We start from the raw sequence: 24,299 nt of genomic DNA, 5'->3' as shown, positions 1-24,299 counted from the left end.
ACTAGAGGCCCTGACTGACTAGAGGCCCTGACTGACTAGAGGCCCCCACTAGAGGCCCTGACTGACTAGAGGCCCCTGACTAGAGGCCCCCACTAGAGGCCCTGACTGACTAGAGGCCCTGACTGACTAGAGGCCCCTGACTAGAGGCCCCCGACTAGAGGCCCTGACTGACTAGAGGCCCCTGACTAGAGGCCCTGACTGACTAGAGGCCCCTGACTAGAGGCCCCCACTAGAGGCCCTGACTGACTAGAGGCCCTGACTGACTAGAGGCCCCTGACTAGAGGCCCCCGACTAGAGGCCCTGACTGACTAGAGGCCCCCACTAGAGGCCCTGACTGACTAGAGGCCCTGACTCACTAGAGGCCCCCACTAGAGGCCCTGACTGACTAGAGGCCCCTGACTAGAGGCCCCCACTAGAGGCCCTGACTGACTAGAGGCCCTGACTGACTAGAGGCCCTGACTGACTAGAGGCCCTGACTGACTAGAGGCCCCTGACTAGAGGCCCTGACTGACTAGAGGCCCCTGACTAGAGGCCCCCACTAGAGGCCCTGACTGACTAGAGGCCCCCACTAGAGGCCCCCGACTAGAGGCCCTGACTGACTAGAGGCCCCTGACTAGAGGCTCCTGACTAGAGGCCCTGACTGACTAGAGGCCCCTGACTAGAGGCCCCCGACTAGAGGCCCTGACTGACTAGAGGCCCCTGACTAGAGGCCCTGACTAGAGGCCCCCGACTAGAGGCCCTGACTGACTAGAGGCCCCTGACTAGAGGCCCTGACTAGAGGCCCCCACTAGAGGCCCTGACTGACTAGAGGCCCCCACTAGAGGCCCTGACTGACTAGAGGCCCTGACTGACTAGAGGCCCCCTACTAGAGGCCCTGACTGAGTAGAGGCCCCCACTAGAGGCCTCGGTCCTCAGGCTGCTGCTCCCGCCCTGCCCCGCCCGCTCAGGTCACCATGGAGGCGAAGCAGCAGAAGAAGCACAGGAAGAAGAACAGCGGGCCCAAAGCCGAGAAGAAGAAGCGCCGGCACCTGCAGGACCTGCAGCTGGGAGACGAAGAGGATGCCCGCAGGAGAAACCCCAAGGCTTTCGCGGTGCAGTCCGCCGTGCGCATGGCCCGGTCCTTCCACAGGTGCGCCGGGTGGCTCCGAGCGGGGGACGCGCTTCCCGGGCTGTGGAGGTGGTGAGGAGCCCAGCCTCGCGAAGCCGGAGTGCTCGCCGCCCTGGTGCCTTTACCGGCCACGGCAGTCTTGGCCCTGGCCCAGGGGAGAGCTTCTCCTTGTGCTGGCTGGCTCGTAAACTTTGCTGCACGATTTCTGTGGCGGTGGGTGCACTTGCTTTTTTCAGAACAGGCTTCATATAATCGTAACATGTTGGCTCAGTGAGTGCCACCGCACTGCCTTCTCCCACAGCCCCTGTTGTTGCTCAGTCTGGCTCCTGCTTCTGTCTGCCCCTTGTTCCCAGTCTGAGCCACAGGCAGCTGGCGATGCAGTGGGTGCAGCTCGTGAAGGTGCGCACAGTTGTCGACACTGTCCTGTTAAAGTCGACTTGCTACGTGCTTCTGAAGTCATATTTGGATTGAGGTCTGTATTAGTTATATCTTCAGAATCTTTACATTTTCAAAAAGAATTTTCTTTCTCTTGTTTCAAACTAGGACTCAGGATTTGAAGACGAAAAAGCATCATATTCCGGTTGTCGATCGAACCCCACTAGAGCCCCCACCGATAGTAGTGGTGGTGATGGGGCCTCCAAAAGTTGGAAAGAGCACTTTGATCCAGTGCCTTATCCGCAACTTCACCAGGCAGAAGCTGACGGAGATCAGAGGTCCTGTGACAGTCGTATCAGGTAGGAGGCTGGCCGGGCGTTGCCATCCGAGGGCCATTTTCTTGACTAGAAAATGTAAAGTAAGGCCACATCATGTTACCTGTCTGATACTTTCACTGAGCTGACCGCAGTTTCACAGAAGGGTCGGCAGAGATGATAATGGTGTGAAGTATATTTGGATCTACCAAGTACGGCCCCTGCAGACTTGACTGGCCTAGGGATAGGAGCAGGGAGGGAAGGGTCTGGTCATCGTGAGCACCCTTCGTCTGCTAGGTAATGTGTACCTGCACCAGGTGTGCCTGCCCACTCTCATGAAGCAGCATTCCTGTGGCAGTGAGCAAGTGAGTGAGTTTGACTCTTGCTGTGAGAACTTGTCTGCTCAGAGTACGGTGATTTTTCTCTCTAAAGGAAGATGAGACAGTTTTACTGTATGGCAGTGGCAGAATCTGAAAGCTCTTATAGCAATAATATAATTGGACTGAGACTTTATTTTAAAGACAATCTTCTCATGGTGCAGGACAGAGTCACACCTGGAGAACCGCACGTGTCCCAACCTGCAGGAGGGAAGCTTTGCAAGCAGTGAAGCACATGTTTTTGTCTCTAATCTCCCCACTCCCTTCTCAGCTTCGTCTCTACCCAATAATCTTTTTTTTTAAAGATTTTAGTTATTTATTAATGCAAAAGATTAATAGAGAGAGAGAAAGAACCAGACATTCCTCTGGTATATGTGCTGCTGGGGACCGAACTCAGGACCTCATGATTTAGAGTCCAATACTTTATCCACTGCACCACCTCCCAGACCACTAGCCAATAATCTTTTTAGTTGACTGATTCAGAAGTAGCAGTTGTTCCATGAGCGTCCTGTTGCATTAGGTTTAGGGGTGCTTTTAGCTATTGTAGGAACACAGGAAACCAGAAATAGTTGCTTCGGTCCTGCTGAACGGCACGGCCAGTTATGGAGCCTGCTTGTATGCTTTTCTAGCTGCTATCTCTCCCTTGTGAGCACTTTACAAGAAAGCCAAAATGCAAGTTTTTCATTTTTCTCCTCTGAAAATGAACTTCCTACATACATATATATATATATGTTCATACCCACGTGCATGTCGTATCAATGGTACTTTGTTGGATGCAACTTAAGATGATAGGATTAGTGAACAGATTTTTTTTTTTTTTAAGTGCATTTTTCATCTTTTCTCTTGTAGGCAAAAAGCGCAGACTTACCATTATTGAGTGTGGTTGTGACATTAACATGATGATTGATTTGGCTAAAGTAGCAGATTTGGTAAGTCACTGGGGCCACATGGGCTTGTGACAGGGACTTGGAGCATTCTGAAAATCTCACATTGAAGGAAAGAAAAGTTAGCGATTATACAAAGGAATGGTGCGTGTGATCAGGGATACAGTAGATGTGTTTAAATTGGTGCTGAGAGTGTAATGAGTATTATAAAAATGGAATGTGCACAGTGAAATGTGAAGAATATAAAAGGAAACCACAGACAGACAAGCTATAGTAAACGCTGACAACAAACCTCACTGAAACAGACATGCATGGGCTTCACAAACATATCATTTCTCAGACCCTTAAATGGGCACTATCATGATAGCTGTCTACATTCCCTCAGCCGAGCCCCCAGAATACCTTACAGATTGCTCAGGGAAATCTTTGCTTTGGTGCTAAAGCCTCTGTTCACAACTTTATTCGTTGCTTTATTTCATGAAGTTAATAGTGCCTGGACTGCCCTCAAGTCTGTAGAATTCAACAAGGTGGGCAGACCTTCACATAGGGAAATAATGCTCTTTCCTTCACACTTACAGAAGTGGGAATGGGCACTATTAGCAAAAATAAGGCAAGATGATGAAGGCTAGGATAAAGGAGCCTGGGTTTTTGACCACTTGGAGAGTTGTTTGATGAGAGTGCTATAGATTTTTCCCCCCTATTCAGGGTCTTCTAAAATATAAAGTAAAAAATTATTTTACACAGGGAGTAGAACTGCTTTTTTTTTTAATAGCAGAAAGCTAAATAAATCTCTCTCAGATTTTGAACTTGCAATGCTATTATTATAAAAGTAAGTATGTGGTTGATCTAGGTGCTAAACAGTACCCTAGTCCTGTGCACTTCAGATGAGCTAGTTCAGTGTACGGCTGTACAGGGCTCAGCTTCTCTTATGGAAGACATGTCGAGTCCTTAGTTTTGGAATCTTGTACAGGTTGAGAAAGGTACTTTTCTCTTTGCATATCTTCATTTTTATTTTTGTGTTCACTTGCCTTGGGGAGTATTTATAAAGGCGTGTTGTGTGGGGCCAGGCAGTGGTACACCCGATGGAACACACACGTTGCTATGTGCAAGTACCTAGGTTTGAGCCTTCGTTCCCACCTGCCGGTGGGGGAGGGGGTGTTTCATAAGCGGCAAAGCTTGTCCGCAGGTGTGTCTCTCTTCCTCTTTGTCTTCCTCCTCCCCTTCCAGCTGTCCTCTGTCCTGTCTACTAAAAAGGATGGGGGGGGGGTGGGAATAGCCAACAGGAGTGGTGAGGTGGAGTCACTGCAGACACCGAGCCCCAACAGTAATCGTGGTGGCAAAGTATAAAAGTGTTATAACTCAGTTGGGTTTTTTGTTTGTTTTTTTGTGGACTAGCACAGTGAACCCAGGGCCGATATAAGCAAGATGATGCTGAACCACCTCCCTCTGGCCCAATTTTCACTCTTTACTTTATGTCATGGGGCCTCCCAGCTACACTATACACAGGGTTTCCCTGGTGCTGCCTGCCCACCGCACTTCGCTGTGCTGCTGGTGACCAGATGAGGGGCCATGTGCACTTTGTCTCTGAGCCGCCTCCCAGACCATCAGACCTTTTAAGTCTCCTTGTATTCCATATAAGCACCGTGATTTATTTAAATTCATGTTTGCTATTGTTCTCTGGGTTGTGATAAGCTTTTTGAGTCCAGCTAAGCACACAACACCTTGACTGGTGTGTGTGTCTGTGTGTCCCCGAGTATCCCCGTCTGTGGCTGGTGTGTGTGTGTGTGTGTGTGTGTGTGTGTGTGTACACGCGCCTGTGTGTGTCCAGCGACTTTTATAACAGATTGCCGGGCCGTTTCCTCTCCTTGCTGTCTTTGAATACATTCATTCATAATTGGTGTGCTTGCTTATTTCCTCTTCTCCCAGCTGTCTCCTTGGCACTCCTGCTAGCCCAGCAGGTCACAGCTACCCCATCCTACCTCAGCCTGTGGTAACAGTGGGTAGGGAGAGCTGTATGTTGACCCACCACTGAGTTTTAGGTTATTTATGCGTGCTCCATGGTTTTGTCAAGGATTTTTATTGGTTCCTATTTTTAATTAGCTACAGAAAGATGAGAGCAGGGTGTCTGTTTAATGTCTTTAGCAACCAACTCTAAAGTGATTTTGCATGTTTGAAGAGTTTTACACTTTAAAACTGATAGTATCTGCTTATGTTTTCTTGTAGACTGCCATTTTACTCAGTTCTGAACTTTTCTAGCTTGTAAGCATTTAGGTTACATTTTCACATATAAGTAGACTTTTCCCTAGTACAAATCTTTTTTTCTGTGACTAGACTGAAATTCAAATGTTTGGGTTTTATACATGGTTTTGAAGTTTTTATTGATTATCACTTCTACTGGAGTGTTGGATGGCAGCGATCTGTTATTTGGTTTCCTGTTTTAGGCTTGTCACTAGGCTAGAAAATAACTTAGAGAAAGCTTTAGTTCCTGAACTGAGGGCAACATTAGATGCGGCGTTTTCTGAGTTACTGCTCTACAGCCAGAGCCTGGGAAGTGTTGTGTATCGTGGTAGATAGTGTCACCTGGCTGTCAGCCATGCAGGGGTGGCATTCTGAGACTCCCTAAGTGGTCAGCTCATTACTTGGCTAGAGTTGGCAAGCTTTCTCTGTAGTGGGCCAGGTGGCAGAACTGTTTGACTCCCTGAGTCCTCGTTTTTGTTTTAACTGTTAAGATTCTGCAGTTTAGGCCAAAACCTGCTGTAGGATGTTTGTAAATGCACTGATGTAACTGGCTGCCAAGAAAATGTGGATTTTACTGCAAGTGAATTTGGCTTAGGCAGAGTAGGTCACTGCTGACGGGCGGCTTTCTTCTCCTTTTAGGTTTTGATGCTCATAGATGCCAGCTTTGGGTTTGAAATGGAAACATTCGAGTTTCTGAACATCTGTCAAGTACACGGCTTCCCTAAAATCATGGGTGTTCTCACCCACCTAGATTCCTTCAAGTACAACAAGCAACTGAAGAAGACAAAAAAGAGATTGAAACACAGATTCTGGACAGAAGTCTACCCGGTAGGAGGATCACTGTTGAATAAGGGCGCTGTGACCCTTGAAGCTAGAATGAGTGGGAGATTGGTGAACGTCCCCTTCTGTATCTGTGTGTAGTCCCTGGCAGAGCGCCTTAAGCCCGTCATTGTCCATACCCTTTGGGCCTCTCAGCTGCCTCCTGACCCCCAGTACCAGGCAGGAAGTGGCATCTCTGAAGGTTCCTCTAGTCATGGCAGCAGGAACATAGGGCACAGACTTCTCCCCCTGTGCCTGTGGGCCACAAGCCTTTCCTCTGCTGAGAAGCCCACTGCTTCTTACACTGTGGTTCTCTGGGGAGTGGCTACTGCTTGACCGGAAAGCGATCTTGAAACCAAATGTACTTGCATTTGTGCTCTTGCTTTTTTTAAGCCAGTGTGCGGCTCAGCTCTGGCTTCTGATGGGACGGGGGATTGGACCTGGGAACTCAGCGTCTCAGGCATGACAGGCCTTCTGCACAGCCATTATGCTGTCTCCCCCAACCATGCTTCTCTTATGCTTTTTATTAGAGGAGTCCTGGAAGAAGCCAGATGAGTTTGGAACAGTTGGTACGTGCTTTGCAGGAAGTCTCCATTTTCCTCTTTTTTTTTTAAGTATTTATTTTATTTTTATTTATTTGATAGAGACAGCCAGAAATTGAGAGGAAGGGGAATATAAAGAGGGAGAAAGACAGCACTATTCCACACTCATGAAGCTTTCCTCCTGGGGGCTTGAACCGGGTCCTTTGCACACTGTCAGGTGTGCTCAGCCACCACCTGGCCCTAGAAGTCCCCTTTCTCAGGATCAGTGAACAGACCTTTATTTTGGTGCAGTGTTTGCAAGGATCCAGCTGAAATTTAATTGATTTCTTTATTACTGTTTAGGGTGCCAAGCTGTTCTACCTGTCTGGAATGGTACATGGAGAATATCAAAACCAAGAAATTCACAATCTGGGGCGTTTCATTACAGTTATGAAATTCCGGCCTCTTACCTGGCAGACCTCTCACCCTTACATCTTGGCAGACAGGTAACAGATTAATGTGAACTCTTCCTTGGCCATCAATTTAAAAGGTTAGAAAAGTAACAGCAATGGAGTGATTATGTGCTTGTGTCAGGGTAGTTGGGGAAATACATGGGATGTGACGCTTCCGTCCCTCAGGCAGTGGTGGGGCGTGATGCCCCCATTCCTCAGGTCGTAGGTAATATTACTTATGTGTGCCCTGAACTGTTTTCTTTCTGCTGCTGCTTTTTGTTTGCTGGTTAGTTTGTTCAGTCTCGAATGCCTTTCTACCCCGCAAAATCCACACCACAGTAAGTCTCTAGATGAGGATTTGATCCTGTTCCACAAAGGGAATTGCTTTTACTTATCCCTGAGTCCAGTTGAATGCCCACTTCTGGTGCCTTAGTGGTGGGATGTGGAATTAAGTGAAGGTGAGAAACGGTGTGGTATGGCGTTTGCTCCATATCTTGTAGATGGGAACTGAGCTTCCTTATTTCAGAATTTGCTCTGATTTTCCAGTGTTTAATGAACCGTGGGTAAATGTGATAACACATTGATCTATGAAAGGAGGTATAAGAATGTTAGCATTTGATTCTGCCATGTGATTGGGTTTATTTCTCTAGGATGGAAGATTTGACAAACCCAGAAGATATCAGAACAAATGTCAAGTGTGACCGGAAGGTGTCTCTCTACGGTTATTTAAGAGGAGCACATTTGAAGAATAAAAGCCAAATCCACATGCCAGGTATCCCTTTGCTGTAAAATCTACTGCACATATTTATAGATCTTGGGGCTGCCCTTTTTTCTCAGGAGGGCCGAAAAATGGCCAAGAAAGATGTCTAGCTCCTCTGTGGTTCAAAAGAGGTTGAATGAACCCACTCTCCTCTGCTTTGATGGTAGCATTGAGCTAGAGACACGAGTGTCAGACAAGGCCCTCATCGTGTTTGAAATCTTTTCAGCTGTGGTCCGTTTCCGTTCCGAGTTGGTACTGTCAGCGGCCGGTCTTCCTGTGTTCCTCTTCCAGGTGTGGGAGATTTTGCCGTGAGTGATGTCAGTTTCCTCCCAGATCCCTGTGCGCTTCCAGAACAACAGAAGAAACGCTGTTTAAATGAGAAGGAGAAGTTGGTCTATGCCCCCCTCTCTGGAGTGGGCGGCGTGCTGTATGACAAAGACGCTGTCTACGTGGACCTGGGTGGGAGCCACGGCTTTCAGGAGGTGACGGAGTCAGCTTTGGTCTTCACACAGACTTCTGTTAGAGGCCACAGTGTCTTAGGAAAAGTCCTGTCCTTCCTGCCTCGCGCTGCACAGGGACCCCAGAGGGTGCACTGCAAGCCACCTGCACCTCCTGCCTCTCTCACTGTCCAAAATCAGTGCATCCTGCTGCTTTGGGGCGTTTCTTTTTGCCTGCGCATGTGCATCAAGGGCATGTTCTGCCTGGTTAGATTGTTGCATGTGACTGGCACACGTGCCGTTTGTGTGCATGAGAAAGGGCTTTTGTTCTGTAGGGTCCAGCTATAGACGTCTTTGCAGCTCATTGGAGGCAACCAGAAATGTACGATTGCTTTATTCTTCATTGTTCGTAGAGCTTTTTTCCTCCAGGTTTTGCTTTACAGCTGTGTGGCCACTTGCTGTCTGTGACCTAACCTGAACCAGCCTGAAGCGCTGTGGGGCTGCCTGTTGCCCTGACCCTGCACTGCAGAGAGCACCCTCACGCATGAGCTGTCTGTGACCTAACCTGAACCAGCCTGAAGCGCTGTGGGGCTGCCCGTTTCCTCGGCCCTGCACTGCAGAGAGCACCCTCACACATGAGCACTTTTCTTCCCTTGGGATGTTTTTTATGCAGTAAATTCCTTGAAGTGAAAAAAGTTTTAAAGATTTTGTTAAAATTCATTTTATTGCTTCATATGCGATGGAGAAGTTGACTGTTTAGGAGAGAAAAGTCAGAGCCCCACTCTGGCACAGGCGGCTCCGGGGACCGAGCCAGGGACTCAGGCAGGCGTGTTCTGTGCTTTGCGAGGGAAACTAAAAACAGCGCTTTTTTTTTCACAGACTCCAAGTTTTTTATTTCTTTGATTATTTTACAGTAGAATTGTATTAAACCAAAACATTTTTTTAATTGAAACCTAGATTATCAAGTTGTCTACTCCAATGAGATTTGTTAAAGTTTTGTGACAAAGAAAATACTTCTAAGCATTTTTTTTCCCCTTTGACAGCAAGAAAGGCTTTCTCGTGAAGTGTGTCTGGGATAAGTCTTAGGAACTGGAGGAGAGGATGCACTGTAGAAAGCTTCTCAGCTGCCTCAGACTCCTCACGCTCCTCACTTTGCCTCTCCTGACAGGACGAGGCCAGGCCCACCCATGAGCTGGTCCAGAGTCTCATTGCCACTCACTCTACCATTGACGCTAAGATGGCTTCCAGCAGAGTCACGCTTTTCTCTGATTCCAAACCATTGGGGTCTGAAGATATAGATAATCATGGGTAAGTTTGCTTTTTTTTTTTTTAAACTAAAAGTATTATATTTAAAGATGAATTCATCATCTGTGGTACTGCTATCTTGCTTCATGTCACTTTGGATTCTTTTGGTTTCCTTTGTTCTGAGTGCTCTCAATTTATTGTTGCATGGAAGAAAGTTCTGGAAATAGTAGCAGAATCATTTAAAAAATACTCAAATGAGAGAGATACATAGAGAAAGCTAGAGGCACACCAGAGCCCTGTTCAACTTTAGCTGATGATGGTGCTGGGGATTGTCCCTACAGCCTCAAAGCCTCAAGCTTGAAGGTCTTGCATAACCACTATGCTATCTCCCGGCCACAGAACCCACTTTTTTTTTTTTTAAGTAAAGTTTACTTACATTGTGAAAAACAGAAAAACTGAGAGGGATGGAGAGGTAGATAGAGAAGGGAGAGAGAGAGAGAGAGAGAGAGAGAGAGTGAGTGAGTGTGTGTACTTGGGTCCTTTTGCGTTCCTGTAACATTGTACTTTACCAGGTGCGCTGCCACCTGGCCCCAAATCCACCTTTTTAAGACCCCAAGGATTCTTCAGATCACAAAACATTTTCCATTGTTTGCTTTTTGTTTCTTAGGGGATCAGAATTCACTTTCTTGCAGTGGTCAAAAAAATAATGTCAGGAAGCTTGTTCACAGAGTGTCCTGAAACCACGCGACTGCTCTCCTGTGGGTCAGTTCCCACTGATGGCTTGTAGTGAATGGTTTTCATCCTGGTTGTAGTGAATGGTTTTCATCCTGGTTGGAAACTTGGATTCTGTGCACTCACCTAGTGGAGCGAGCAGAGCACACACGGACCTTACCGTTATTCTTGTAGTGTAGTAATGTGCTGTTCATTACGCCAGGTCTGCTGCATTGCTTGATGTTGTGGTCTATTTACATAATCATTGTTTTGTCTGAGACAATTAGTCTGCAAATGACTGTGGTTATCTGTTTCAAAATTCATTGTTAATATATTACAGACTTTTTTCCTCTAAAAAGTCACTGCTGTCCTTCATCCAGTTACCAGGTAGTATGGTGATGGTCATGTGCATTATGCCTACTAGTTTTGGTTCTGAGAAATTAATCTGTTTTCTAGTGTCGAAATTTGGAGTTGTGGTGAGCAAATACAAGCAAATACAATACGATGCCTAGAAGGTAGGAAGTGATCAGTTAGATCTGAATCATCACTACCAGGTTCAGGGAGACAGCATAATGGGTGTGTGGAAGGGCTTCCGTGCTTCAAGTCTCAGAGTCCCAGGTTCAGTCCCCTTGCACCACCATAAACCAGAGCTGAGCAGTGCTCTCATACATGATGATGATAACTAAATAAAATTCCTATTTAAAAACTCCCCACCACCAGTGCTATTAACTGTTGTCACTTTAACCATGCAGTCACCCATACCTGTGTGAATATTCTCTCTGCAAATAGCTAGTCAGCCGCCTCCCCATGTAGTCAGACATTCCCTGCCATGTAGTCAGACAGCCCCCTCCCCATGTAGTCAGACAGCCCCCTCCCCATGTAGTCAGACATTCTCTGCCATGTAGTCAGACAGCCCCCTCCCCATGTAGTCAGACAGCCCCCTCCCCATGTAGTCAGACATTCCCTGCCATGTAGTCAGACAGCCCCTCCCCATGTAGTCAGACAGCTCCCTCCCCATGTAGTCAGACAGCCCCTCCCCATGTAGTCAGACAGCCCCCTCCCCATGTAGTCAGACAGCCCCCTCCCCATGTAGTCAGACAGCCCCCCCATGTAGTCAGACAGCCCCCTCCCCATGTAGTCAGACAGCCCCCTCCCCATGTAGTCAGACAGCCCCCTCCCCATGTAGTCAGACAGCCCCCTCCCCATGTAGTCAGACAGCCCCCTCCCCATGTAGTCAGACAGCCCCTTCCCCATGTAGTCAGACAGCCCCCTCCCCATGTAGTCACACAGCCCCTCCCCATGTAGTCAGACAGCCCCCTCCCCATGTAGTCAGACAGCCCCCCATGTAGTCACACAGCCCCCCCATGTAGTCAGACAGCCCCCCCATGTAGTCACACAGCCCCCTCATGTAGTCAGACAGCCCCCCCATGTAGTCAGACAGCCCCTCCCCATGTAGTCAGATAGCCCCCTCCCCATGTAGTCACTCAGCCCCTCCCCATGTAGTCAGACAGCCCCCTCCCCATGTAATCAGACAGTCCCCTCCCCATGTAGTCAGACAGACCCTCCCCATGTAGTCAGACAGCCCCTCCCCATGTAGTCAGACAGCCCCCTCCCCATGTAGTCAGACAGACCCTCCCCATGTAGTCAGACAGCCCCCTCCCCATGTAGTCAGACAGACCCTCCCCATGTAGTCAGACAGACCCTCCCCATGTAGTCAGACACCCCCCTCCCCATGTAGTCAGACAGCCCCCCCCCCCCCCCCCCCGGTATACATTGACACTTTGAGCACTTCGTCTTTCTCTTTCTCTACAGTTCTTTAGTCTGATCACCGTTTTGTTATGGACACCTAATGCATCCGTTCTCTCTTTAGTGCAGTGTGACATGCTTTGTTTTTCAGTTTTGTATCTCCTGCTCTGAAGTCGCCTCCTACTTCTGATTCACTGATTTCCAGTCTTACCGTTTTTTCACCAAGCACAGCCCTAGTCATCTGTTGGTCTCTAAGGCGAATTGGTTCCAGGACTCTCCTGGCTACCCAACCATTTTGGTGCTTACTTCCTCTGTATGGAACACTTTGGTGTTTGCACTGGCCCACACGTCCTCATGTGCACGTTCGGTCATTTCCCAGTTTTTAAATCCCCTTTGTTATTATCCTACTACTGTCATTCTTCCTGCGGCCACTTCTCTCGCGCGTTTTTTATATGTCCTGTTATTTGACTCAGTGAATATTATACATATATGATTGGATAGAGACGGAAGTTGAGGGGGAAGGGGGGAGAGACAGAGGCACCCCGCAGTCCTGCTTCACCCCTCGTGAAGCTTTTGCCCTGCAGGTGGGGACACTGGCATGGCTCGTGCTTAACCAGGTGCGCCCCACCTGGCCCCTCCGTGTAGTGAGTTGATTTCTCTAGATACTTGTCTGCTATACAAATGAAAGGACGTTCCCATCCCTTGGCGGTGTAGGGTGTGGATGCCGAAAGAGGAAAGACAGGTGGACTCGGAAACAGGCCGAGTGCGGCGGAAAGCCATTTTTGAAGACGAAGACGAGGAGTCTGGAGATAGTGGCGAGGAGGATGAAGAGACGTCTGAGGGTGAGGGGTCAGAAAATCCCGCCAGTGGCGACGAGACAGAAGATGAGGGCGCCCCCCGGCCTGAGAGGAAGCATGCGACCAAGAAGGGCGTCAAGAGGCCAAGGCTGGAGGTGGGAGAGGACTCGGAGGTGGACCTGCCGGCGTTCGCGGACAGCGACGACGACCTCGAGAGGGGCCCGGAGGACGGGGAAGGACAGGAGCCCGAGGAGGCATCTGTGGGAGGTTCCTCTCTCAGCGCAGAGAGGGAGTCTGAAGAGCCCAAGGCCGCCAGCTCCGTGGACGGGGCCAGCGATGAGGAAGACCTGCTCAGGGAGGACGGCGACCTCACCGAAGCTGGCAGCTGCACCCTGGAGACCTCAGGTGAGCTGCCGCCACCGCTGCTGTCCTACTGCCAGCTCCCTCGCCGCGTGGTCTGAGGGACTCGGGTGCCCTGCCGGCAGGCGGGCGTGCCTGACGCTGGGGCTGCTCTTTTTCAGGAGCGCTCAGGTGGAAGGAGGACCTCTCCAGGAAGGCGGCCGAGGCCTTTCTGCGGCAGCAGCAAACAACCCCAAACCTCCGGAAGCTTATTTACGGAGCAGGTAAGAGTTCGGGTTCTGGCCTAGACACACTGGGAGGGAAATCTGGCGGCCGGCGGCAAGGGGTGTCTCGTCTCTCTTTCTATCTTATCTCCTCCTCTCAATTTCTCTTTCTAGCCAGTAATAAATTAATTGATTTTTTTCTTTTTTTAAATTTCTTTATTGGGGAATTAATGTTTTACATTCAACAGTAAATACTATAGTTTGCACATGCATAACATTTCCCAGTTTTCCACATAACAATACAACCCCAACTAGGTCCTCTGTCATCCTTTTTGTATTCTCCCCACTATCCACCCCAGAGTCTTTTATTACTTTGGTTCAGTTGACATTTTTTTAAAAGAAAATTTGTTGGAGGATTTGAGTAGCACTTCTACGTCCATGAGGTAATCCCAGCTGTCATAGCCGATAGTTAGCATTTTTTTAAACTATCTCTAACTAGAGATATGGGCCATAAAATCAGTCATATGAAATAGCTTTGTGGGTTTGCCACAGATCTTTTGATAAGAAAACTATCCACTGTGGCATTTCGAATTCTCTGACCATGGTCCTTGTGAGCATTTATTTTTTAGAATTTATCATCAAAAATATTTGTATATAAAGTTGTTTTTTTCCCCTTCTGAGCATAAAAGCTCTGTAGTTCATTCCATTTTCCCTCTCACCATTTGTTCTCTGATTTGACATCAGCCTTGCATGCCGGCTGCTCCGTATCGCAAACCAGAGCAGCGCGTGCAGGCTGGGTAGCGGGTCAGGTGTGTACCGGTTACTCTCCGGGGCTCTCCTGGCACTCCTGTGTGCTAGAGACTCGGTATTGTTGGAGTTCTGCCTTCAAAGGCCTCCTCCCCTCGTTCTCGGTGTCCTGCCTGCTCAGTGCCGCGCAGGAGGACAGAAGCCTCACGTCAGGGTCCGGCGGGTCCCGGCCTCTGTCTCTGGCTGACGGGGCCAGGGATCCCGCGGAGCACAAGCAGGGACAGGGTTTCTCGTCCTCTGTGGTGAGTGTGTTCTCTCTTTTGTCATCACTGTGGTGGCCGTAGTGGCAGAAGATGATGAAAAGGAAGATGACGCTGCGGAGGAGCTGGGAGGTTTGTTTCGTGTGAGCCGGCCTTCCAGAGAATGCAGGCACAAGGCTGACTCTGTGGACTGCTCCAGGTTCCCTGTGGAGACTCCCCACGACTGGGACTTGGAGGAGGTAAGCGGGCGGGTCCTCGCCTTCTCGGGATGCTTCAGGGAGTGTCCTGGAAGGGCCGTCGCCCGCCACCACCTATCCCTTACCCTCAGACAGGCCGCTTCCGGGTGTGGCTGGACAAGCGCCCTGACTTGAGTCACACGTGCACGGATTGGGAAAGAGGAGGCCGGTCCGCCTCTGGTGCCGAAAGCAGTGCTGACTTGTCTTAAAGCGCCGCTCCTGAGATGGCGAGACAGTTAAAACATTTCGTGTTTTATAACTCGTACCTACCTAAAGTCTCTGCTCTTTGGAGGCAGCGCTCGCCGGCCGCACTGGAGTCCACGTAGTTCTGATTCCTCTGTCTGTCCTGCTCTCTGCCCTCCTCGGCGCAGGCTCTGTCGGACGGATGACCTTCAGCGGCCCGCGCTCACCGTTGGGTCACCCACGCGGCTCTTGCTGACCGCGCGCACTTACGTCCGTGTCCGCGTCTGTGGCAGAGCCTCGAGCAGCCCGTAGGGAACAGGGAGGCCGTGCTTAGCCTGGCAGGGCAGCGCCGAGACTCCATCCCTCCCTCTAGTCTCTGGTCCTCGCCCCGCTCAGGAAGCGTGACTCCGCTGCCCGAGGGACTCCTTTCTTCCCCTGCCAGTCTTCGCCCGCACACACCACAGTGGAGTCTCCCGGGTGTGAGTCACCTCTGCCCTGCTCTTGCCCTGCACGGCACTGGCCCGAGGAACGAGGTGTCCGCTGTGTCGGGCTTCTCCCGGTTTGGGTCTGGATCGGTGAGCGTCCCTTCTGGACGGGCCCCGCTCTGCCGTGTGTCCCTAGACGCGGGTACACACGGGCTGGTAAACGTGACTGTGGGAGCTGCCGCGGGGACTGGCCGTCGGGCAGGAAAACAGGCTCATCCCCACCAGAGCGCTGCTCGGCTTCGGCGCGTGGCCGGCAGCACAGGGACTGAACTCGGCACCCGGGCTGCCGTGCTGTGCTCACCATGACTCTTTCTCCAGAACCCGCTTTGCCTTTCGTTACGAGTGACTGTTACAGCACTGGGAATGGAGCCTCGGCGGGGCCCTGAGGGAGTCGGTGCCGGGGCGCTGCTGCACTAGCCGGGGGCTCTGGGGTGAGCGGCTCAGAGTTCACTGCCGAGGTGCGGCGTCACGAGGCCGCCGTTGGGTGGTTTCCCGCCGCAGGACTCGACCCTGCCGCCTGGGGCTGCCTGCTCTGCTGAAGTAGCCCGTAGCTTGTTACTAACCTGGCCTGTGGTTTCTCTCAACCCCTGAAGTTTCACTGGAATTTAGAGTCTAAATAACCAGTGGCGAGCTGCCCTGTGCACAACACGACCAGAAGTTTGATCATGTTTTACTTGGCGTTTATATTTGGTAAAAACTGCTTGATGGTGTTTGGTTTCGTTTAAAATTGCCACCAGGGCTATCACCATGCTCGACGCCTGACAACAAGTTCACTGCTCCTGGCGGCCATTTTCATTATTTATTTGTAGGGGTGGAGGCACTAGAGACACAGCAATTGCTTCCACTGTTATTCTTATTTAATGAGCAGAGCACTGCTTGGCGCCGGCTTGTGGAGGTTCCGGGGCTTGAACCGGGACCTCGGAGCCTCAGGCAGGAAATCTTTGCAGAGCCACTGTGCTACTATGTTGGCCCCCTTAACTCTGTTCCTTCAGCCTCTTCTGAAAACAGCTCTGTCCTCTGACCAAACGCTGGCGTTGGCTTCTTTTCCAGCTTCCGTGTACAGCTGAAATTGTCTTTGTCTCTTCTGCCTGGCCTGTTTCAGTTAGTCCGGTGCCCTCAGAGCCCATGGCCAAGCTCACTGCGCTTTCTGGCTAGTTTCTATTGCGTGTTAGATGCCGACATAGTCAGTGTTGTGTGGGGTGTGTGGCATGTGTGTACATGCACACGCAGTTACGCAGTGTGCACCAGATGAAAGGCAGTCGGTCACACACGCTCCTTTCTCCCGCCATAGCCGGGCACGCGTGCTGTTCCCTGGTGGTTCTGCCGTGACAGGCACACGGGTCTTCTGAAGGTGGCGTCTTTGTTTTCTTTGGAGGCATGAACAGTTGACAAGGATTCCTTCTGCTGTCTCCTTGCTAAAAGTTATTTCTTGTCCCTTTGCAGATAGGCATCCTAACATGTTTGGGTTAATATCTCACGATTGTGGTGTACATCTCTGACGCCAGCAATAGTGAACATTCCCCACGTGCCTGAGGGCGCATGTCTGAGGGCGCATACCACTTTTTACGAGTGTTGTTTCCAGCTGAATTGAGAATGTCAGCTAAGTGGGACTTTTCTGTGTCAGGTCATGGACAGTATCAGAGATTGCTTTGTGACTGGCAAGTGGGAAGATGACAAAGATGCAGCCAAGATCTTAGCAGAAGATGGTGAGTCAAGTCCTCAGAAAAAAAAACTACTTTCTGCTTTTTTTGTTTTTCCTTCTTCCTCTATTTAAAAGTCAAGTTGATCAAACAGTCACTGAGGGAATGCTTTGGGAAACTAGTAGAAGTTACAGTAACGTGCTGGCTCTTCCCCTTACTGTTTGTCTTTTTCTGCCCCTGCTATGACGTTTTTTGTTACTATTACCTTTATTTATTTATGGGATAGAGGCAGCCAGAAATCGAGAGGGAGAGAGACAGAGAGGCCTGCAGCCCCGCTTCACCGCTGTGAAGCTTCTCCCCTGCAAGTGGGGACTGGAGGCTGAACCCGGGTGGGCCTGTGCACTCAGTCAGGGGCACCACCATCCAGCCCCCAGTGTTGATCTGGAAGATCAGTAGGGTGATTGATGGATCATACATTTGTTCCAAATATTTCTTGCATGTGAAATGTTCTAATGTTACACTTATTTTCTCTTCTGTTAATAAAGATAGTACACATTGTAGACATTTTAAACTAAAAAGTACTTTAGATAGCTTGATGTCATCTGACCTGCAGAAATAACCTTTAAAGTAACCATTTGAGGCATTCACTTTCAGTTGCTTAAAAATAATGTGTATAAGGGGGCCAGGTGGTGGCCTACCTGGTTGAGTGCATATGTTACAGTCCACAAGGACCTGGGTTTGAGCCCTGGTCCCCACCTGCAGGGGGAAAGCTTCACAAGTGGTGAAGCAGGCCTGCAGGTGTCTGTCTCTCTCCCGCTCTGTCACCCCCTTCCCTCTCGATTTCTGGTTGTCTCTGTCCAAATAAATTAATAAAGATAATTTTTAATTAATGTGTATAGGAGTTGGGTGGTGGCTCACCCAGTAGAGCTCATGTCACCATATGTAAAGATCCAGGTTCAAGCCCCTGGTCCCCACCTGCAGGGGAGAAGCTTCACAAGCAGTGAAGCAGGGCTGCAGGTGTCTCTCACCTTCTCTGTCTCCCCCTCAGCTATGGACCCATGCACATCCCCTCTGTGCAGCTCTGTCTCTTCTCTAGAGACAGAGACAGACAGAGAGCTTATACTCCGGACCTCTTGGCATTCCTCGGAACAGATAGTGAGGTAGTAACGGTTAGGCAAGAAAAAGAAGCCCGGACATCCCCTTCGGGGGGTGTGGTCAGAGGGACCTGAAAGAGAAGTCCGGCTGCGGCCCACAGCCCACCAGGTACCAGGTGGCACTTGAGCGGCACGTGCAGGCCTTCCTCAGGGACTCTCGGGTGTCTTCCCCAGAGGAGCTCTACGGTGACTTTGAAGACCTGGAAACTGGAGACGTGCACAAGGGGAAAGCGGACCCGGAGTCTCAGGTATGCCTTTCCCTTGGGTCAGCGGCCCTCAGCCACCGATCCTTGGTGAGCGTTGGACTCTGGGAGAAGCCTCTAGGAAACAAAGTGCTTCTTGTCTGTGACTTACAGGCTGGGCAGACTTCTTCCTAGACAGATGGAGGTGGGGACAGATGGAAGGAAGGCTGCTGCTGTGTTCTTCATGCCATTACATTTCCTCATCGCTGTCAGCTTTAAGTGCTGCCTCATTGGCTTCCCCTCCTCCCTTCTCTTAAATTTAATTCTTTAAACAGCGAGTTTCCTTTATCCCTACTGGTGTTTAAGTCATAGTGACTTAGCCATAGGTCAGTTCCACTCTTTACCCACCAACAAAGGGCCGTGCCCCAACCCCCGCCCCCACACACCCTTTTATCACTTCACCAAAGCACTGCTCACCTGGACTGGTGTTGAACCTGGACATTGGAAGCCTCCAGCGTGGACATCTCTGCGTAACTGTTAAGCTCTCCTCCCATACCACCTGCTTGCTTATTTCCAAGCCATTTTTCATTGGTGATTAATAGTGGTTCACAAGACTAAGACTAGAGTATAGCTTCCCCTTGTGAGAGTTATCTGGGTTGAGGCGTCTGCTTTCTTGATAGTTATTTTGACGTAAGGAATAGCAGTTAGTTGTAATACAGTCTGAATGTCTCTTGTGTTAAAAAATGAAGACTTTTCTATTCATGATGATCACTACTCAGATTTTTGCAAATCAAAATTAGCTTTTTCATAATCTGCTTTAAATAAAAGATCTCTACAAACTTTCACAAAATTTTATCTTATGGGAATTTTCAGATTGACAGCGTAGAGGAAGAAGTTAAGGAAGAGGTTGACCCCACTGAAGAGGAAAGCGCCAAGAAAAAGCATCTGGAGAAGAAGAGAAAGTTGAAGGAGATGTTTGATGCCGAATATGACGGAGGAGAGAGCACCTACTTTGATGAGCTGAAAGGGGAAATGCACCAGCAGGCACAGGTCAGCACCTTCCCTGCCCGCCAGTGCGCTGCTCCCTGCTCCGCTCCCGTGCGTCTGCGCGGACACCTTGTGGAGTTGCCGTGAGCATGTGTCTTCATGCCACCGTCTGGTGTCCCTTCAGCAGGAAATTCGCGAGGAAGGTAGAGGCGGTGATTCTGTGCCCAGACTAGGTGCTGAGGAGGCACAAGTGACTGGGTGGCGGCCACTTGAGAGACTTCACAGGACAGCTACTGGGACGGTGGATTAGAGCCAGCAGGCGGCTCCTGGCCCGCACTGATGTGTGCACACAACATGCAGCGTCTGCAGGGAGAGTTCTCTAAAGCTGTCTTGGTCAGAGCCCAGAGGATGCTTGGGGTACAGGCTAGGTGCAGAAATCAAGGGTGGAGCTGAGCAGGCCGCTGGGGCTCAGAAGCTCAGTCTGGGGAGACAGGAGAGCACCTGCCGATGGCAGCTCTTCAGTTATGCTGGGGCGAGCGGAGCACAGGAACCTCGATGAGGGCTTGGTGGTGCGTCCTGTCAGGCTCAGTGCAGCCGATAGGCTTTGCTCAACCCGGCCCTTCATCTACTCAAGGAGGTTTCCGCCTGTCAAGTGTTTAGTGTCATGGTTCAAGGTCTCTGTTGGCCTTTGACAGACAACTAAGAAATGTAAGCTAGTGGTGAAGCCTTTGCTTTGGGCCGTTTGTGATTTAAAATCACCCGGAGCCCTGTGGGCTATTGTAAAAGGTTTTAATTTTTACTCTTGCATTTTCAGTAGACTTGTGTAGAGCAGGAGGGGTGTGTGTGGTTGTGTTTGTGTGTGTGTGTTCTACATACCGCAGAAATGAATCACCTTAGAGTGCTGTAATATTGAGGTGACACACTGTGGGGTGGCCAGGGGTTGGCGAGTAGTGAGAGAAGGTAAAATTCTGTACATGCTTTCTTTGAACGGTCGGTGATAGTGTTTCCTGGCGAACTGAGTGTGAGGCATGTGAGGGGGAGATAAGATAGAGGAGTGTCAGGCTGGCGGGGAGGAGTTCTGGAGAAGGGATTGCCGAGGGCTTTGATTTGTCATCCTTGGCATCTAGATGATACTTAGAGCCACGGAAGCCTGGCGTGACTGCAAGGGTGGGTAGAGGGAGGAGGGGAAGAGACCAGAAGTAACAGCAGAACTTGATTATAAGGCGCGCAGAACAGGAGGAGGGTCGGCGGTAGGAACTGAGCAGTCACAGGAGGAAAATCGAGGAAATCCAAGAACACAGGGTACGTTGGGAGCCAGCGTCTGAGCCATAATGAATGCCTTCAAACCCTGATTTGCTAGTTAGGAGGAAGGAAAGTCCGGCTCTGGCTTAGGAGAGTGAAGGTCTCTGGTGACGGCAAGCCTCTGTATGGGGGTGCGGGCTAGCTGCTCGCAGAGGGAACTGGAAGACTGGAAGCAGAGAGACTGTGGCATCTTGCTTCATAGAGAAGCATTGAACTGGGATAGTAATCGGAGGAAGTCGCTTCTATTTTTATTTTTTTATTAAAAAAATTTAGTACCTTTATTTATTTGATAGAGACAGCCAGATATTGAGAGGGGGAGGGGAGATGGAAAGCAAGAGAGACGCCTGCAGCCCTGCTTCCAGGTCAGAGCCAAGCATGGCGCTTGAGTTTGGAGAATTTCTCCCTCGCCCCTCTTCCACGCACTGACCACACTTGTCTGGACTCACCTGTGGTTAGGAGTTTCAGGAGAGATCTGGTTGTATTTTGCTGAGTGTTGAGATTTTTTTTCCCGTCGTTTTTTCTAGCGGGAGAGTGATCTGAAACACCTGCTCCACAGCCACACCTCCAGATTGCATTTTTAGTGTGAGCGAGTACAGGCAAGATGTGTTCGAATCAGTTCCGGCCAGGCGAGGGATTTCTAGTACGCGAGTGGAGTTGTCAACATGGGAGCGTGATGTTAGAATCAGTTCCAGCCAGGCGAGGGATTTCTAGTACGTGAGTGGAGTTGGCGACATGGGAGCGTGAGTGCTAATTAGCAGCCGTCCACTAGGACCTCCTGTGACGGTGCTGGGCTTGTGGCTGTCTTCAGTCCAGAAGAAAGCAGCTGGGACAGCTTCTGGACAGACTAGAGATGAAATGTGTTATTTATAATAATCATAATGAAGCCTAAATAATCCTATTCATGGCATCTTTACTTAGAAATTGCTTGTGTCTTATTGTTAGTCTGTTAAATTTTCGTGAAGCTTATTAAGTCTATGAAGGCTTTCAACTTGTGAGTTTTTATTGTTGGTTTATCCTCTGCTGAATTAGCTTAATCGGGCCGAGTTTGAAGATCAAGACGATGAAGCCAGAGTTCAGTATGAAGGATTTCGACCTGGGATGTATGTTCGGATTGAACTGGAGAATGTACCCTGTGAATTTGTACTGAACTTTGACCCACATTACCCACTTATTTTGGGCGGTTTGGGCAACAGTGAAGGCAATGTTGGATATGTGCAGGTAGGCACCTCTGCTGCGTGTCTTGACAGCTGGGGTCTGGGGACCTGCCTCCACCAGTAACTGAAACTTCTCCCCCCCTCAGATGCGTCTGAAGAAACATCGGTGGTATAAGAAAATCCTCAAATCCCGAGATCCGATTATTTTCTCTGTAGGGTGGAGGAGGTTTCAGACCATCCCGCTCTATTATATCGAAGATCACAACGGCAGGCAGAGGCTTCTGAAATACACCCCACAGCACATGCACTGCGGCGCCACCTTCTGGGGTAACGTTGGGTCACCAGGGTGTGCTTGCGGAGGAGTCGGAGCTTCCTTATTGGGCTCTGCTTTGCTCTTCACATGAAATCCCAGTTCAGAAGATCAGTGGTCACTGGGGGCCAGGGCACAGCTTTGACACTGACCCTGTGTGTGCTCTCTTCAAGGTCCTCTCACGCCACAAGGAACCGGCTTCCTGGCAATACAGTCTGTCAGCGGCATCATGGTAAAAAATATTTATTTTTAGGATGTATACTAAACTCCTAGGTTTTAGTTTGCCTGTATCTTTCTAACTAGGGGGTGGGAGTACAGGAGAGTGAGGAGAAAGGGAAGCACTGTCTCCTTCCGGGCGATTCCAAGAAAGGCAGACGGTGTCTGGCCTCTCCACAGAGTAGCACCCGGTACTCACTCTTCACATGGGCTCACTGTGCATCCCCATGCTGATTCTGTTAGGTGGTCTTGAGCTTACTGCTGAAGTGAAAGTCTGAGTCGTGTGTGTGTGTGTGTGTGTGTGTGTGTGTGTATTATTAGGTGTAGATTGCCTGCCTCTGGACTTGCTTTCTGAGAAGTATCTGAGCAGTGCTCACCATGCACCAAGTACTGTCTGTACTAAGTGCTCAGGGTAGTCAGGCTACCTACCAGGTAGAAGATTCCACCCCAATAAAGGGCACAGTGGAGAGCCGAGAAAGCCTGGCCTCGAGGCCCAAGGCCCAGTTTGCAAGCACTGTAACGAAACTCCCGTGCTCCTGGTCATTCCAGAGTCGCTTCTCACTGTGAAATCATGCTTCCAGGCAGTCACTTTGGGAGAAGTACTGAAGATGGTGTCATGAGTTTGGCACATGTGTTAATTATTTGGGGGCTGCTTTTGTTAGTGTTTTCCACATGTCGACATTTCTCTTGTTTTTAGCTGCTTATAAGGAAATGTACTGCGGTGGTTTAGTGCACCATACAATTACTCTTACATTCAGATCTGTGTTGAATCTTTCAGCCAGATTTCCGGATTGCTGCCACTGGAGTCATCCTTGATCTGGATAAGTCCATAAAAATTGTGAAGAAATTAAAGCTCACAGGTTTTCCATTTAAAATTTTCAAGAACACCTCATTTATCAAGGTGTGTATACCTGTTTGTATTACTGCTAAATGAGGAATGGAATGCTGGGTTTTGTTTTCTGTTAAGGGGGAAAATCATGGGTTAGTCAAACAGATCAGCAGAGAAATAGAGGAAGCATTTTGCAGAATATTTGTTGGCAGGGCGTATCGAGAGTGTCTTCTGTGTAATATTGTAGTTTGAGCTACGTATTACGATTAGTGGTGAAGGCACTTCCATTACAGACACAGCTAAGATTACAGTGTGTTCTTATGATACAAAGTGATAAGAACCTCTAGTTCTCTGAATGTCCTGCGTGCATGTGCCTAAGACAGGATTTGAACTACAGGCCTGTGGGGTAACAACTCAGGCTGTCTTGGCCAGTGTAGTTCTGATCTCCCGGGTCTGCTCTCTACAGAGACCAGTGGTGTGCATAGCAATGGCGTGCGTCACAGTGCGATCCTGTGTGAATTTGAGAGATAGAATTGTATTCTTCCTAACCTAGTAATTCTGCTGTTGGGGGGGTGCGTTTTATTATTTTATCTCCCCTGCCTAGTGAATTACTTTTTAACTGAAGATGTATTTATCAAGTGACGTGTCTAATTTTGTGACTATGTGTGTTTTTTATACATTCGTCTGTAGGGGATGTTTAATTCTGCCTTGGAAGTGGCCAAATTTGAAGGTGCTGTGATTCGAACCGTCAGTGGGATAAGAGGACAAATCAAGAAAGCCCTCCGGGCTCCGGAAGGAGCTTTTCGGGCCAGTTTTGAAGACAAGTTGCTGATGAGTGGTAAACACTTTGTGCTGTGTTCAGAGTCACCTTGCTGCTCTCTGCTGACTCCTCGCCCGTGTAGGCCAGAGGGTGGAGCAGTGCCACAGTTTAGGAGCCCTTTGGTTCACACCTGCTCAGAAATAGTTGATTCAGTGGAAAGTCCCTTGGGTGTTGTGCTCTCTTGTTGGGCTCGTTAAGGTCAGTACTGAATGTATCTTTGAAAATGTTAAGGCAAATTCCCTCTCTTCTAGATATTGTCTTTATGAGAACATGGTATCCTGTTTCCGTCCCAACCTTCTACAACCCAGTGACATCCTTGTTGAAACCCATTGGTGAGAAAGACACCTGGTCAGGAATGCGAACAACGGGTCAGCTTCGACTCGCAACTGGCGTCAAACTAAAGCCCAACAAGGATTCTCTGTATAAGGTGTGCTGGGACAGCTGGGT

General features: G+C 49.4%; 1 protein-coding gene across 1 annotated transcript in view; it reads left to right on the top strand.

The window, feature by feature from the left end:
* The window catches only part of BMS1 (BMS1 ribosome biogenesis factor), a 31,401-nt gene that overhangs the window by 3,668 nt on the left and 3,434 nt on the right, over positions 1-24,299 (top strand). Inside the window, exons 2-21 of the mRNA XM_007538740.3 lie at positions 948-1,129; positions 1,652-1,842; positions 3,024-3,103; positions 5,936-6,124; positions 7,000-7,142; positions 7,739-7,860; positions 8,140-8,330; positions 9,454-9,593; positions 12,702-13,189; positions 13,306-13,407; positions 14,439-14,593; positions 16,883-16,964; positions 18,227-18,300; positions 19,108-19,284; positions 21,553-21,741; positions 21,824-22,004; positions 22,161-22,219; positions 22,982-23,104; positions 23,723-23,870; positions 24,104-24,279. Of these exons, the coding sequence (XP_007538802.2) occupies positions 954-1,129; positions 1,652-1,842; positions 3,024-3,103; positions 5,936-6,124; positions 7,000-7,142; positions 7,739-7,860; positions 8,140-8,330; positions 9,454-9,593; positions 12,702-13,189; positions 13,306-13,407; positions 14,439-14,593; positions 16,883-16,964; positions 18,227-18,300; positions 19,108-19,284; positions 21,553-21,741; positions 21,824-22,004; positions 22,161-22,219; positions 22,982-23,104; positions 23,723-23,870; positions 24,104-24,279 (3,186 nt within the window). The 5' untranslated portion in view covers positions 948-953. The remainder of the gene's footprint in view (positions 1-947; positions 1,130-1,651; positions 1,843-3,023; positions 3,104-5,935; positions 6,125-6,999; positions 7,143-7,738; positions 7,861-8,139; positions 8,331-9,453; positions 9,594-12,701; positions 13,190-13,305; positions 13,408-14,438; positions 14,594-16,882; positions 16,965-18,226; positions 18,301-19,107; positions 19,285-21,552; positions 21,742-21,823; positions 22,005-22,160; positions 22,220-22,981; positions 23,105-23,722; positions 23,871-24,103; positions 24,280-24,299) is intronic.

The sequence above is a fragment of the Erinaceus europaeus genome, chromosome 1, assembly GCF_950295315.1.
Source record: "Erinaceus europaeus chromosome 1, mEriEur2.1, whole genome shotgun sequence".
In the NCBI taxonomy this organism is placed as follows: domain Eukaryota; kingdom Metazoa; phylum Chordata; class Mammalia; order Eulipotyphla; family Erinaceidae; genus Erinaceus; species Erinaceus europaeus.
Note: the sequence above shows the minus strand (reverse complement) of the source record. Positions and strands in the feature narration are given on the sequence as shown.